A 14,549-nucleotide genomic window follows, 5' to 3' on the forward strand; every position below is an offset into this window, starting at 1 on the left:
CGCCAAGCAATTACCGTGTACTCGAAAACCCAGCCGAGCAACCCATGCCTCTTCCATGCTCAATGAAAGAGAGAGAGAGAGAGAGAGAGAGAGAGAGAGAGAGAGAGAGAGAGAGAGAGAGAGAGAGAGAGAGAGAGAGAGAGAGAGAGAGAGAGAGAGAGAGAGAGAGAGAGAGAGAGAGAGAGAGAGACGCTGCCTGCTTCATGCAACCTTCCCCCCTAGCTCTGATACCAGTGAAAGGGCAAGGGGACTGAACATGCTCATCACCACCCAGCCATGCCCTATATAGGCCCTTGGCCTTCTAAATATAGGGACCCCGTGGACTGCATGTCCATCCTGGCCCTTGGCCTGGACTGGTCCTACCCTTGTCCTGACACACCAGCACCAGATGGTTGGAACATAGCAAAGACAAGAAGGGGGGGGGAGGGGAGGGGAAGAAACAACAACAATTTGGCTACCAATGATCGGGCTGTCAATTCCCTACAAAAACCTTTATTTCCAACTTTGATTCGTGCAAATACCATCCCGTTCCGACCCTGTCGGGCCCTTCAACTGAGCCGTCCAAAACTGATCGCTTTACCTTCCATTGGCCTAACAATTGCTTGATGACTAGCAACGCATCTCCCTTCACCACCAACCTGGAAATGCCGTACTCTATACACTGCTTCAAACCCAAATGCAAAGTGAGATAATCCGCCTCATTATTGGTCCTCTAGGTCACACGCTTTTGAAAATATGGCTTGTCTGTGTGGGTCGTGTATCACCACACCTCCACCTGCCTTCTGGACTACCCTTCGATACGCTCCGTCGAACCACATTGTAAAGGCATTCTCCTTCGTAGCTTCATCTCGCACCACCCTTGGGTAGGCTGGCAAATCAAGGACTTGTATGGTCGACCTTGAACTCAAATTCTTGACCAAGTGAACGATGTGACATTCCGATTAGAGCTACCGCCTACTTAGAGGATCCATAATGCTTTCCATGTTAGTTTACTATGACCATATGTGGGACCACCTCCAAGTCGGCCTATTGCTGAGGAATCTCCTAAGGTTGAGAAAACGGAAGAAATCCTCCAACCAGAGCAAATCATTCATCATCAAGTGTGGCCACTAAAGTCCAAGATAATTACATGGAAGTATTTGGTAAAGTTCAAGAATTATTCTACTTTAGACGCTCAGTGGATGACCGAGCACGAATTGGCATCTTATCTCGATATTCTGAAAGGATATGTACAAGCACTACAATTGAGAACAACTATTTAGAAGCCAAAGGGATGTTGCTAAATGGATTGTTTTCTTAATTTTTTGAGTAATTTCTATTTATGAAAATTAGGATATTTAAATGTGTACACTTGAACTATAAAGTTAGGACCAATAGATCTACTGACTTGATAAATCCATCAGGAACGGACAACTCTCATGTGTCATATGATGGATGACATTAAGCATCACGAAGGAGTTGTACCGTTAGTTTGGTGGGAGAGACCGGGAAGTGGATATCCTTGATGCATCACATGATGGGTGACGTGAGCATTGAAAAGGGAGTATCCCATGGGTCTCGCAGGAAATTCGAATTGGAAATAGAAATACGCGTAAAGATGCAGGCAAGATGGGTTCTGATAATTGCATCTAGGGACGCTTGAGAAGTGTTGTGCAGTATTAGTTTTCAACTCATTGAGTTTTATTGAGTTTTTAAATAGGTTCACACATTTTAAAAAGATGACTGGCAACCCACTTAAAAAGTGCAGTCGATTATAAAAATAAAGCAAGGCTTATTCTTAAAAAAAACAACGCTACCTCCAGGCTTAATTTGACGTGATCTCTCTCTCTCTCTCTCTCTCTCTCTCTCTCTCTCTCTCTCTCTCTCTTCCCTTGCCAAATCTGCCACCAACTCTCTGTCTCCTCTAGCGCTCCCTCTACTACTATTGTTGCAGGCTCCCCATCGACTATTCGTGCCGGGTTTGGAGAGCTAGAAAATCAATCAACATTCTCTCTCTTGGCCCAAGATTTGCTAACACTAGCTACATGAGGCTCTTTTGTTGGGAGTCTATAAGTGATTGTGCGAAGCCAGCATGCGAAGGTCGCTTTTTGCCCTCTGAACAACACGTACCGATTGTGAATGCGCTCTACGAGTTGTTGTTTTCATGTTTGTGCTTTTTGCAGGTACTCCATCACAAAGAAGGAGCAGCCTTGGCCTATGCTCATAGATTTTGGGAATGGAATCATGAGCGGTTTGCGGAGTTCACACTCTGTGTGCAGGCGAAAATGAGGGCTCGCCTCTCAAAATTTTCCCGCACGAGAAGAAATTGACCATCGAGTTTGAGATTTAGTACGGAGGGGTTTCTCCAGATTTTGTGCTTGTAAAAAGGTTCTCCCTAATAAAGACTCTCTTTAAGGGGGGGGGGGGGGGGGGGGGGGGGGGGGGAAGAGAGAGAGAGAGAGAGAGAGAGAGACCAGCCCATCTTCTAGTCCCCAATACTGTGTCGATCTTCTCCCTAGTCTCTTTTGAGTGAGAATTTATTTATTTTTTAGCTTGTTGATTGTTCGTGTGCGCTCTCGTTAGTGACAATCGCCCGTGAGGATAGTGGGTCCAAAAACTCTTTGACTTTTTGCAGACAAACGGTTGCTCACCACTTCAAAAGCTTGCCCTTGTGCAGGCTGTTTGAGTGAATAGTCTGAACGGTGCCTAAAGATACAACCTTTTCTGAATATTTGTAGTGCCTCTTACTTTTCTAGCAAGTCGTGTACACTTTTCAATGGCTGTCTATGAAGGATTTCTTGCCAAAACTGCGATATGAACCATCGTGTACACTTACTTTTCTAGTAGGTGGTGTACAATTTTCATTGATTGTCTATGAAGGATTTCTTGCCAAAATTGAGATATAAACCATTGTTTTAAGCCTGTAATCAATCACTTGCCTATATTCAAGCATAGAGCGTGCAACCTCTACATTAGTAGCGGAACTGCTTCCTTGCACTTAGAGTGCATGTGGCACAAAACACTACAGCCCTTGCAAGTACGTCGTGGGACGCAATTGTTATACAGGAGGTGCATGGAATCTTCAACTTTAACCAAGGGTAGACACAATCGTCACGTAAGGCTTGGTTCAAACTCTGCAATAGGGAGGAGAAATCTCCATGACCCTTTTCCATGGAGGAACCACAGAGTGAGGTGCTTGTCCAAGCTAGCGATTCACATTCGATCCACTATGGCCGTTGTACTTTTTGTCGATTGGAGTGTTCCAACTGCCACCCATGGACAATCTTACCCACAACACTCTACTTGGGTCCAATTAAGGCTATGGTCATGAAAGGCTTAGTTATCAATTATTTGAGGAAATAACTAAGCCTCATTCTTGGTCACACACAAAAAGGAGCATTAAATGAATAACTATGCTTACCCTTTGTAACTATGCTGCATGGTAGTGAAGTTCAAGGCATAGTTGGGAGGATGAATGAAAAACTAAGCTTCACATGACTATGCAAGAGGCTTAATTATTCATTTCATGCCTCTTTAATGCTTTGTCTGGGCATAGTTGGCATAGTTATCTATAACTGACGACCAAGCCTCGCGTGACCCTAGCCTAAGTATGCTCATTGCTCACCCGGGCTACACGGAAATGCGCAGTCTGAATTGCCGCGGCACAATAGGACGGGATCGCTCCCGCGCAGCTGAAAATTCTCTCGCTCTCATGAAGGAAGGAGTAGCACGCTGCCAGGAATGGCTTCCTCGAAAGAACAGACGTTGCGCCGCAGCTGCTCTTCCCCATTTCCCGTGAGGCGGCTTTATTTGCTACGTTCTATCTGTCTCTGTGGATCAACAGGTTTCTCAACCCCAGGTCTTCTGTTTTATGTGAGCAGCTATTGCGGGAATCACAAGCCCTCGGATGTGGAGACAAGGATTGCCTGTCCGGTAGACCCAACACAGTAATGATCCTCCTTTTCCTTTGCCTGCTTTTGATTCATTTGAAGCTTGATCCAAAACAGCATTGTGGAGTGGGCTTGCAGCACTATTCTTGAAAAGGAGGCAGAAGCTCATGCACGGAGATGCCCTAGAGTTCTCCACATGCAAAAAATGAAACAGATGCTGTATTATTGTAAGGGAGCCAATGCGGGCAGTGATGATGAGGTTGAAAATGGCACTACTGATTGCAAAAGTGGGGAGTTGGATGATGATGTGCACGGAAGAACGGACACCGTTGAAGAGGGTCATGTGAGCTCCAAGATCAAGCGTTCTCTTTTCAACTCTATCACCAAAGAAGAGCTGATTGAGTTGATCGAGAAAGTAGAGTTCGCATACAATCTACACTGCAGTGATAAATTTCAGCTCACAGTTGAGCATCCAGCCGCATGCAAAAAGTGGTTCTCTGCTGACATAGACAGGTGATGTGCCTATGGCGCATTCTTTATGTTCCAAGGGTTTCAGAAGTGAGGAAAATGATGCAAGACTCAAAATTGTTTACCTGATTATTACATGTAGTTGTGGCCATACTTACATCCTGCAGTACTTTGTTGGGTCATTTCTCATCTAAAGTCAGACTGGTTAGGGGGGCATGCTCGCAATAGCCAGGGCTGTAGTTGTTTAGCAGAAGCTACTATATGCTTCGTACCTGTCAATGTCTAGTTTGTTGTCCAATCTGGTAATCAGTATGATGCCAGATATTATGATTCATTCTTTTAGATAGTTTCAATTGCATCAGGCAGCTATGGGTTTCTGAAATAAAAGAAGGCAAAAATTATTTTGAAAGCCCTTATGGTGTGTTTTAGGAGGATACCTTTTCAAGAAAAGCATGTTCTGCAGCAGGCCTCCATGCTTGGCAACATGGAGAGCTTTGGTCTTCTTCGATCTCGTGATTCAAGCGTGGAGCAGGTTACACCATCAAATCCAGATTTAGAGCCAGTGTTTGTCGAATTTGGGGCTGGAAGAGGTTATCTTGCTCACATGCTAGCTGATTGCTATATTGCTCAAAAAATCGTGCTGGTGGAGCGTAGGTCATATAAATTCAAGGTCATTATGATTTTTGTTAAACATGTAGTTTTTGTTTTGAAAACTCCTATCAGACAATTTGTTGGTCTTTCACTGCAGGCAGATCGAACATTGCGGCAAAATCCTGATGTTGTGCTTGAACGGGTCCGAATTGACAGTATGTAAACTACCAAGAACTACCCAATTGGCTTGCTATATGAGGCAAAGGAATTCTTATTAATGCTTTGAACTTGGAGACTAAATAATTGTTCAATGTTTTGATAGCTTGATTGAGATCATTGTGTTTGGTGATGTAGCGTGTTTAAGAAGCCATTTATGTGGCTTGATTGTGCTCACTGCTGTGTGGGCGTTCAAGTGTATCTACTTAAAAAATGAGCAGAGGCATCATTCGAATTAGGGTTGCAGAAATGCACGTATACAAGTGTGGAGAAGAAGAAGAAGTTCAAGGACACACAACATGGGAAATTGCAGTACTTAGTGTGCATGTAAAAAGATTCACTTGCCCTAGAAGGATGGGCATATATTCAATCCACTGGAGTGAAACATTCTAGAAGTGCTCTATGAGTCTCACATACATCACTACCTAAGTGTGATACACTTGCCCTAGAAGGATGGGCATATATTCAATCCACTGGAGTGAAATGTTCTAGAAGTGCTCCGGGAGTCTCACACACATCACTACCTAAATGTGATACAGATCCCTTATGTGAGTTGGCACATGATGTATAGAGAAGTACTTCCATACCCTTATGCGTTTGCCACATGTTTCATGTGTGAAAAAAACAATGTCATAGATGGGGCTCGAACTAACAAAGAATTTTTAGAACACGGCTATCCCATGTGTTGGATCAACGTACAAGCCTCTCCTTGCAGCATTAGCTTTACAAGAGTGGCTTTCTGGTCGTTGAGCCTTGATAGGTGATGTTTTTCCGGTCTAGAGGCTTACTTGGTTAAGTGTTTTTGTTGCAAGTACTCTTCCTCCCGAAAGGAGGAGTTGTAGAAGGTTCATGATTCTTTGCTTGAGTCACTCCGTGATCAGAAGAAATTATGACCAAGGAGGTAGCACTTTTTGTATCGATGTATGCTCGTGTGTGTGTGGGAGCATGTATTGGTACCTAGTTCTACACCCACTCTTGGGTAGTGATGACGTTAGGGTATGTTGTAGTATTTTGTCAATACTATGCATGATGGAGCTGGTGGTTATATTGTCTTGTGGATGACTACCATGAGTCTATAACTTGCACTTTCCTTTAAAGGTGACTCTGGGCTTATCTTGGATTCACCTAGGTATATTGTCTTGTGGATGACTACCATGAGTCTATACCTTACACTTTCCTTTGAAGATGAATCTAGGCTTATCCTGGATTCATTTGTGTATATATATTATACATTATTTTGAAAACAGAATGTAATTAGCGAGTCATTGTCCCCCAGGTGAAATTGACAACAATCATGAATGACTTGAAATATCAAGTACGAAAACTGGAATGAGAGGGGCGTCTAGAGCTAGAGAGAGAAGGGTCGTTTTTTTCTACCGCTAAAAAGAGAGAAAGTGGGGGTGCGTGTTGTTGTTGCCTTTTGTTATTTGAGGTTGCTTACTTAAGATTGCAGATGCAAAGGCAAAGACAAAGGTTCTACAAAGGACAAAGGAAAAAGCAAGCATCATGAGAAAAGCAGTGATAGTGACTCAGGGAAGGAAAGTAAGGAATCTGCGAAAGAAATACCGAAAGGGGCGCCAATCTTTGGGGCCAATCTCTCTTGGCACGGAACTACTCCGGGCCGTGTCTACTCTTTAATTGTGAAGTATTTTAAGTGAATCTCTACTGTGTCGTGACAGAATCTAGACTTGGGGTGTCCAAGTTTATTACAATCACCATCCTTGTCTTTTGGACATTCGCACATCACCCGGGGAAGCCTCTCTCTCAAAGTAGCTGTGGAGTACATCATCTAGAAGGCCTTTCATTCGAGACCATCTAATGGCATGCATGGAGGTTAGTACTAGTACCTTACCTTAACCAAGAGGGGATGTCACGTGCATATGGATTTGTGTGCCACGTGGACATGCTTCATCGACTTCCAGAGCTAGTTCTGTACATATCCCTAGATAGGAATGTTCAGAATCCTAGGAGGATTAGTACCGGCAATTTTGTATGCCTGTTCGCAGGACTTGCATGTTTGGACGAGTCCTTTAGATTAGGTTTTCTAGTTTTGGAACCCTCTTGCATAAATGGTTTGTACAAGCGTTTTGACAGATGTTGTTACACTACGGTGGGCATCTGGAACGACGTGCATGTAGTTTTAGGTTAAAGAAATCCAACGAGCCATTCCCTGCCTTAATCGGATTCCTGGGTGGGCAGATTTGCGGCGGTTTCACCTAGAAACTTTGCCTAGACAAGTTTATTAATAAATAATTTACATGATTTATTTTTAACCTTTGTCTTCCAAGTTTGCCCTACCTAAGTCCTAAAAAGTTCATAAGCAGTATTTTGCCCCATAAAGGGAACAAATCAGCCAGTGTGTTGGGACACATTCAGCTAGCTGTAGAATTCAGCCCTAGCGTTCTGCATTTGCAGATCAGTCTCGGTGTTTTGATTCTTCATCGCGAGCTACTACCCGGATCAGCAAATCAGCTCATCGTTCTCAGTTTTCAGCCCCTTTCCTTGCCAGAATTGTGCTGGATATGCTAACACTACTTCCCCTATGACCTTCGGCAGCCCATTGAGCCTCTTCTCGGCCATTCCCGCCGCATTGAGTGCTTCCATTGCTGTCCATCATCGGCTCCATCACCATGTGCATTTTCAGATTGTGTAGTCTGGTGCATGGGTACATAGAGTCAGTGTCTATTGAGCTCGTTTGTCTTATTTTTGTTTTGCAAGCGTAATCGAGGGCGATTACTATTCTTTTAAGAGGGTGATATGTCACAAATGAGTGATGTGGCACACAAGGGATAAAGGCGGTTAGGGTTTTTATAAAAAAACCTAACCCCGAGCAGCTTGAAGAGCATAACCAAGGGGCCTAAAGACAACGTAAGAATTGGTTACAGATTTTGAAAAACACTGACTGATGATGACACGGCAGTGATAGTATGCATGCCTACATTTTGCATGCTAATGTGGCAGTTTGTATGGGTGGTAGTTTTTGAAAACAAGCTTTTGGGGTTGGAGCTTTTGAGAGCAAGTGCCTTTGGATGTGATGCTTTTCAGGGCTCTGCTTTTAGCATCTTACCTTGGTGATCAGCAATAAAGAAAGAAATACCGAAAGGGGTGCCAGTCTTTGGAACAAGTGCATGTGGAAGCGGAACTCCACCGCTCTCGTCTTCTCTCTCTCTCTCTGTGTCTATATATATATATAAATATGTGTGTGTGTGTGGTTCAATGTTGCAGTTTGTTCGTGTCCAAGCTTGTTATGGTTGATCTCTCTCTCTCTCTCTCTCTCTCTCTCTCTCTCTCTCTCTCTCTCTCTCTCTCTCTCTGTGTGGCTTCTATTTGACTGCGAGGAGATTCTGGAGTGTGTCTGTGCGTACATAGATGGCCAACCTTGTCCATTATAACTGTTATGACAAAGTCCCCAACTTTGATATTACATCCTATGGTTGATGATGTGAGAGTGCGCGTGTGCGGATGCGCAAGAGGAGAAGAGAGGGAGACAGTAGACACAACAAACGTTGGTGTAGGGAAGAGGGGGCAAACAACCCCCCGGACTACCAGAGCAGAAGACCAGTACAATGCCAGATGATATGTGTAGTGGGTACCCCCCCAGACTCATATATATATATGTGCCCAAGAGGAGGTCGAGCTGTGCATATGGATGCCCCACGACCCAGCATAAAATGTGTGAGTAGGGCACCTGGACAAAAGAAGGCAGCCGGCCCAGAAGTGGGCGGCCGGACAATGTAGCCTATATGCATATGCCATGGGTGGCTAGCTTGGAGGCACACTAGCCGTACATGCATGTCGTAGACCTATGTGAAGCAACAGAGGTGTAAATCTAACACCCCCTCTCAGCACCGGATGTTGAACGAATTGCATGAAGCCGAAGACGTGAGGCAAATGATGAAGATGTCTGTTGCGATGTCCATTGAAGGGGACTCCATGAGTGTAGCAGCAGTGTCACATGCGCACTTCACTTGCGCTACGTGGACATGCTTCTGCTACAGTCTAGCATGAGTCATTAGCTTAGGACTGAGCCTCGCACATTTGTGAGCCTCTAGCCGGACGTGCATGTCCAGGCCGGTCACACTTGCATACCCTCTCTTGCATAGTCAGTTTGCATGATCATTTGTACCGTATGAACCCGTGCATAGGAACTACCTCTTATAGCCTTGAAATAATAAGTGACTTTTCACTTAGGATTTATTAGGCCAGATGGTGGAACATGACCCAAGCTGCTCGACCCAGCACTTTGGAGCTATAAAGGGCAGCCTTGGGTGCCTAGAAAGAGCAAAGAAAACCTGGAGGTTGGAATGGCACGAGCCGTGCCGCAAGGACCAGCAGTAGCCATCGTTTTCTCTCATCAGAACCCCAACGTTTTTGCAGATCAATAGCAGTTAGACCCAGCGTTTTCAGTTTTCAGCATTGGCGTTGTCGTCATGGTTGTCATTGACACAATACCCCATAGTATCCGCATGACCAGCATGATCTTGTCGTCGACCTCACCATCTTCGACATAGCACCGCATGACCCCATCGACGACCTCCCTGTCTTGGATAGGGTACCCATTAGCTTTAGCAATTCAACATCCAGTCATTGTATGAGCATTTGTGCAAGAATAAATAAAGTACTTGCTCTAGCAATAGAGCAAGGGGGCCCTTGAGGGTTTGGGACCCGACATCCCTGTGTCATCTCTCTCTCTCTCTCTCTCTCTCTCTCTCTCTCTCTCTCTCTCTCGTGTCTCTCTCTTTCTTTTAGTTCAGTACTTTCAAGTGAAGCAAAGTGTCCCTTGTGTTTGTGCGGAGTACTAGATCCGAGCTAAATCCATAAACACTTCCGCTGCACCTGACATTGATATCAGAGTGCTGTGTGTGCTTCGGCTTCGTGAACTCAAGGGAAGAACCTAAAGAAGAACCCCAAAAGAATCAAGAAGCTCAAGAACTCAAGAACCCAAGAACCCAAGCAGAACCAAGAACCCAAAGAAACCTCTCCCGATTTTTTTTTCCTGAAAGAATCTTTGAGTTCCGGCCATGGACTTACCAGATCCCATCTTCATTGCCATGCCTTTGAAGGAAGATCGACACCGGATACACGACAACCCAGATCTTGAATACCAAGATCTACTAGTCTCTTATGCGGAAATTTTAAGGAGTTGGAGACAGGATCCCTAGCCTCTTCTGCATTCGCATTCGCATGTAGCGTGCATCCACTTCCGTCGACATGAAACCCTTGGATTTTGCCTCCAAGCACCTGTAATAGACTTGGACACTCCAAGTCAAGAATCAATCGCGACAGCACCAAATAACCACTTCAAAACAAGTCACAGATCACAATAGATTTACACTGGCCCGGCGGAGTTCCGTGCCTAGAGATATTGGCCCCAAAGACTGGCGCCCCTTTTGGTATTTCTTTTTATATTAATTAGATCAAAGTACAAGAGAGTGGTTAGGGTTTCACTCTCAGACTCTGCGTCCAGATGCTCTCAGAAGTGAGACCCTCACCACTTATTTAAAGGTTACAAGGGATGCCCAAAAGCAGAGCCCCAAAAGCTATCTAGTTAAAAGCATAAGAGCTCAAAAGCTCTTCTCTCTCAAACTCTGAGCATGGATAACTACCAAAAGCTCTTTCTCATAAATCTGTGCTGTCATGTCCGGCCTAGAGAACAAACGGCTCTCGTAAGCTATGACGTGGCCTTCTTGCATTAGGACCGTACCCAGACTACGACCACAAGCATCACAATATACTTCAAATGACTTCTGCAAGTCCGGCAAAGTCAAAATAGGTCCCGTAGTCAATTTCTCTTTCAATGTCCGAAAGGCAGTCACCTTTGTGGGTCCCCACGAAAAAGGTACTCCTTTCTGTGTCAAGGTATGCAAAGGGGAAGCAACCTCTGCAAACTTTCGTATGAACCGCCTGTAGTACGAACACAGTCCCAAGAAGCTTCTAACTTCATGGACATTCCTCAAATCGGGCCAATCACGGATAGTCTCTATCTTGGCCGGGTCCATTTGCACTTCTGCTCTGTTGACACAATGTGTCCCAAAAAGTGTATCTCTGGTAGGAAAAATTCACTTTTCTTTGCATTAATCACTAACGTGTGATCTCGTAATGCCTGAAAGACTTGAAGCAGATGATCTCTGTGTTCTGCCTCATTCTTGGAGAAAACAATGATGTCGTCAAAGAAAGTGCCAACAAATAGCCTGTACTCTTGAAAAATCCTGTCCATCATCCGGTTAAATGTCGCAGGAGCATTGGTTAAGCCAAAAGGCATCACCAAAAACTCAAATAACCCAAAATTCGTCCGAAAAGCTGTCTTGTAGACATCTCCTGGCGCTATCCTGATAGGATGATATCCACTCTTCAAGTCAATCCTGCTAGAGCACGAGGATCCCTATAACCTATCGAGTATATCATCGATCCTAGGAATCGGAAATCTGTTCTTGATGGTGATTTCGTTGAGAGTGCTATAATCGGTGCACATTCTCCAAGATCCGTCTTTCTTCAAAACCAACAACACTGGAGAGCAATACGGTAAAGTACTAGGTTGGACAAGACCCTTTTCCAAGAGGTCTTTCACTTGGTTCATAATCTCTTCATTCTGTGCTCGGCTCACATGGTAAGGTGGCCAGTTCGGTGACGTGCTTCGAGGTATCAGATCAATGGCATGATCTTCAGGCCCTCTAAAAAGCAATCGGCATGAGCTTGGAGAAAAATATCTTGGCGTTCTTTTGTTCAGGTCAAAACATATTTATCCATCGTTCAGTTCTCTCCCAAAAGAATGAGTAAGAAACTGAAGTTCATCAAGTACAATGTCTAAGCCCTTCATTTATCAAAGTCGCTTTCTCGGCCCGGTAGTCAACCACGGCATAGTTCTTGTGGTACCAAGGGATCTTGAGTAGAACGTCACTCGTGTGCCCTGAACACCCCTGTCATTGCAAACGAAGTTTGCCAATGCTCGGTGTAGTGGCAACATCCCATCCGGGTGCCAGTCGAACTACCTCCGCCTGTGGCGTCAGTCTGTCGGGCGTAATTCCAAATCAAGCCGCCAATTCCAAGTGAAAAGAAGTTGGCCTTGGCTCCTTCAAAAGAGCTTCCTGATCCTTCACTTTGCCCCAAGAGCGGCAAAGTTTGTACTTCCATTCATTAGATTCGATGCAGGTTCCACGCCATGTGGTACCAGTTCTGTTTTTCTATCTGCCTTTTCTGCCACGTTCCTCAGCTGCCCTAGAACTCTCAGGCCTGTCGTCGTCTTTATCATTCTGTTCTTTTGGTGCCTTTTTAGGGCACTTCGCGGAGATATGTCCATGTTCCCTGCATCCAAAGCACTTCCCCTCTCTGATGAAGCGAGCTCTCTCCTCGGGAGTAAGCTTGGGTCGTGCATCCTTTTTTCTCTGGGTTGCTCTTTTTCTTTCTACTTTCATTGCTAGAAGTCTGTTCGGCTCGTTGTGTCATGGCCTCATCTGTGGGGTAGGTCAGATTGCCAGAGTGAATGGCAAAGCCCCGCTTCGCATGACTCATCAACTCCTGAATAGAAGCTGACTTCTGTTCCAAGCAGTGATCTCGGATCTGTGTAGGTAGACCCAAGGTAAACCGCTCAATCTGTTCTGTGAACGAGATCTTCTTGAATGAAGAGGCGGGTAGAAAAGAGCTCTAGAATCTTTCACAATAAGCATTGATTGTATCTTTCTTGGTCATCCGAAGATGGTTCCAAGCAGCTCGTATATCTCGTTCATATTCTTGCGTCAACCAAGAAGAAATAAAAAGCTTTTTAAATTTCAGCCATTTAACTGGCGCACTCTTGTTTAAAAGAAGCGTGGACCACCAAGTACGAGCAATCCCCTTAAGGTAAGAGGTAGCTCTCCGAATCTTGGAGTGCTTTGAATAGCTTCCTCCCGCGAAAGCAATGTCAAACTGTTGTATAAAAGACAAAGCCTTCGAAGCATCTGAGTATCTTAAAAAAGTATCAAACTTGATCGAGTGGCCACCTTCCTTAAACTCTCGTACTTTCTTGCTTTTATCTTCGAGAAAGTCATACTGGTTAGCTTTGTAAAAAAATTCTTCTTGTTCACATAAAAGTTTCCGTTATCGGAATCTGAGTTGTCTGTAGACGAGTCCTCAGTAGAACTGTCAGTCTCTAGGCGAGATGTAGCCTTCTTTGCCTTTCTCTTGCCCTTTCCGAAGCTTTGTTTCTTTTCGCTTTTTACCTTTTCTGTCTTCTTGGCTCGAATCTGAAGAGCTAGAAGAACTGTCAGAAGAAAAAGAAGAAGAAGAAGAAGAAGAAGAACTGGGTAGGTCTTCAAACTTGACGCGCTTCTTCAGTTTCTTTGCCTTGTCGAATGTCGATTGACGACCGAAATATCCCGGGAAGTCAGTGCCTTTCTTCTGCTTTTTGCCGTGCTTTTTGGCTTTCTTTTGCGCATCAAAAAGCTGAGCAATCCGTGCATCAACCACTCTTCTAATTCCTTCTTTGAATATTTCTTGTGAGCAGAAGGTTTCTTGAGAGTGGGTGTAGTGGTTTTCTGCCATTGCTCATGCACTTCTTGAAAAGAAGTCTCGCTCATATATTTTGCAAATTTTGGGTCCTTCGCAAAATTGAGCATCATCTTCGCTGCATCACCGATCAACTGGCAACGCTCCATCTCTCGCCACTCCGCCTGAGTAGGCCGAGGCGGGCCATACTCTCTGCCGGAATCTTCGTTGTGATCATCTCCAGATGCAGAGGGAGTTGAATGATCATTGCCTGAAGCCATAGGTGCCGCGGAAAAAAATTTCGAGGATCGGATTTTCCGTAGAAGAGAAATCGGCCAGGCTCTGATACCATTGTAACAGACTTGGACACTCCAAGTCAAGAATCAACCACGACAGCACCAAATAACCACTTCAAAACAAGTCACATTGGCCCGACGGAGTTCCGTGCCTAGAGATATTGGCCCCAAAGACTGGCGCCCCTTTCGGTATTTCTTTTTATATTAATCAGATCAAAGTACAAGAGAGTGGTTAGGGTTTCACTCTCAGACTCTGTGTCCAGATGCTCTCAGAAGTGAGACCCTCACCACTTATTTAAAGGTTACAAGGGATGCCCAAAAGCAGAGCCCCAAAAGCTATCTAGTTAAAAGCATAAGAGCTCAAAAGCTCTTCTCTCTCAAACTCTTCTCTTTTTTTTATTAAAAAAAAAAACATTCTCTTCCTTTCTCTTGCGTAGAGTAAAAAGCAAGATTCGCGTCACTCATCATTAAATTTAAAAATAAAAATAAAAAATAATAAAGCCTCCGCGATTTCCGGAAATTAGGGTTTGCAGGTTTTTTGGCAGAAATTAGGGTTTCTGTTGTCCGCCATGTCATCACTTTGTGACAGCACCCTTACCTTTCAGCTTCACCCGCAATGTTTTCATGACAGGACTAATCGAGTGGTAGT

At 44.5% G+C, this 14,549-nt stretch overlaps 1 protein-coding gene across 1 annotated transcript in view; it reads left to right on the top strand.

Moving 5' to 3' along the window:
* The first annotated feature begins 3,589 nt into the window (after positions 1–3,589).
* The window catches only part of LOC147426195 (methyltransferase), a 69,191-nt gene continuing 58,231 nt past the window's right edge, over positions 3,590–14,549 (top strand). The window contains exons 1-5 of the mRNA XM_086498091.1: positions 3,590–3,774; positions 3,861–3,926; positions 4,008–4,382; positions 4,767–5,007; positions 5,086–5,143. Coding sequence (XP_086354217.1) covers positions 3,590–3,774; positions 3,861–3,926; positions 4,008–4,382; positions 4,767–5,007; positions 5,086–5,143 — 925 coding nt within the window. The remainder of the gene's footprint in view (positions 3,775–3,860; positions 3,927–4,007; positions 4,383–4,766; positions 5,008–5,085; positions 5,144–14,549) is intronic.

This window comes from Adiantum capillus-veneris, chromosome 24 (genome assembly GCF_014529385.1).
Source record: "Adiantum capillus-veneris isolate H3 chromosome 24, ASM1452938v2, whole genome shotgun sequence".
In the NCBI taxonomy this organism is placed as follows: Eukaryota; Viridiplantae; Streptophyta; class Polypodiopsida; order Polypodiales; family Pteridaceae; genus Adiantum; species Adiantum capillus-veneris.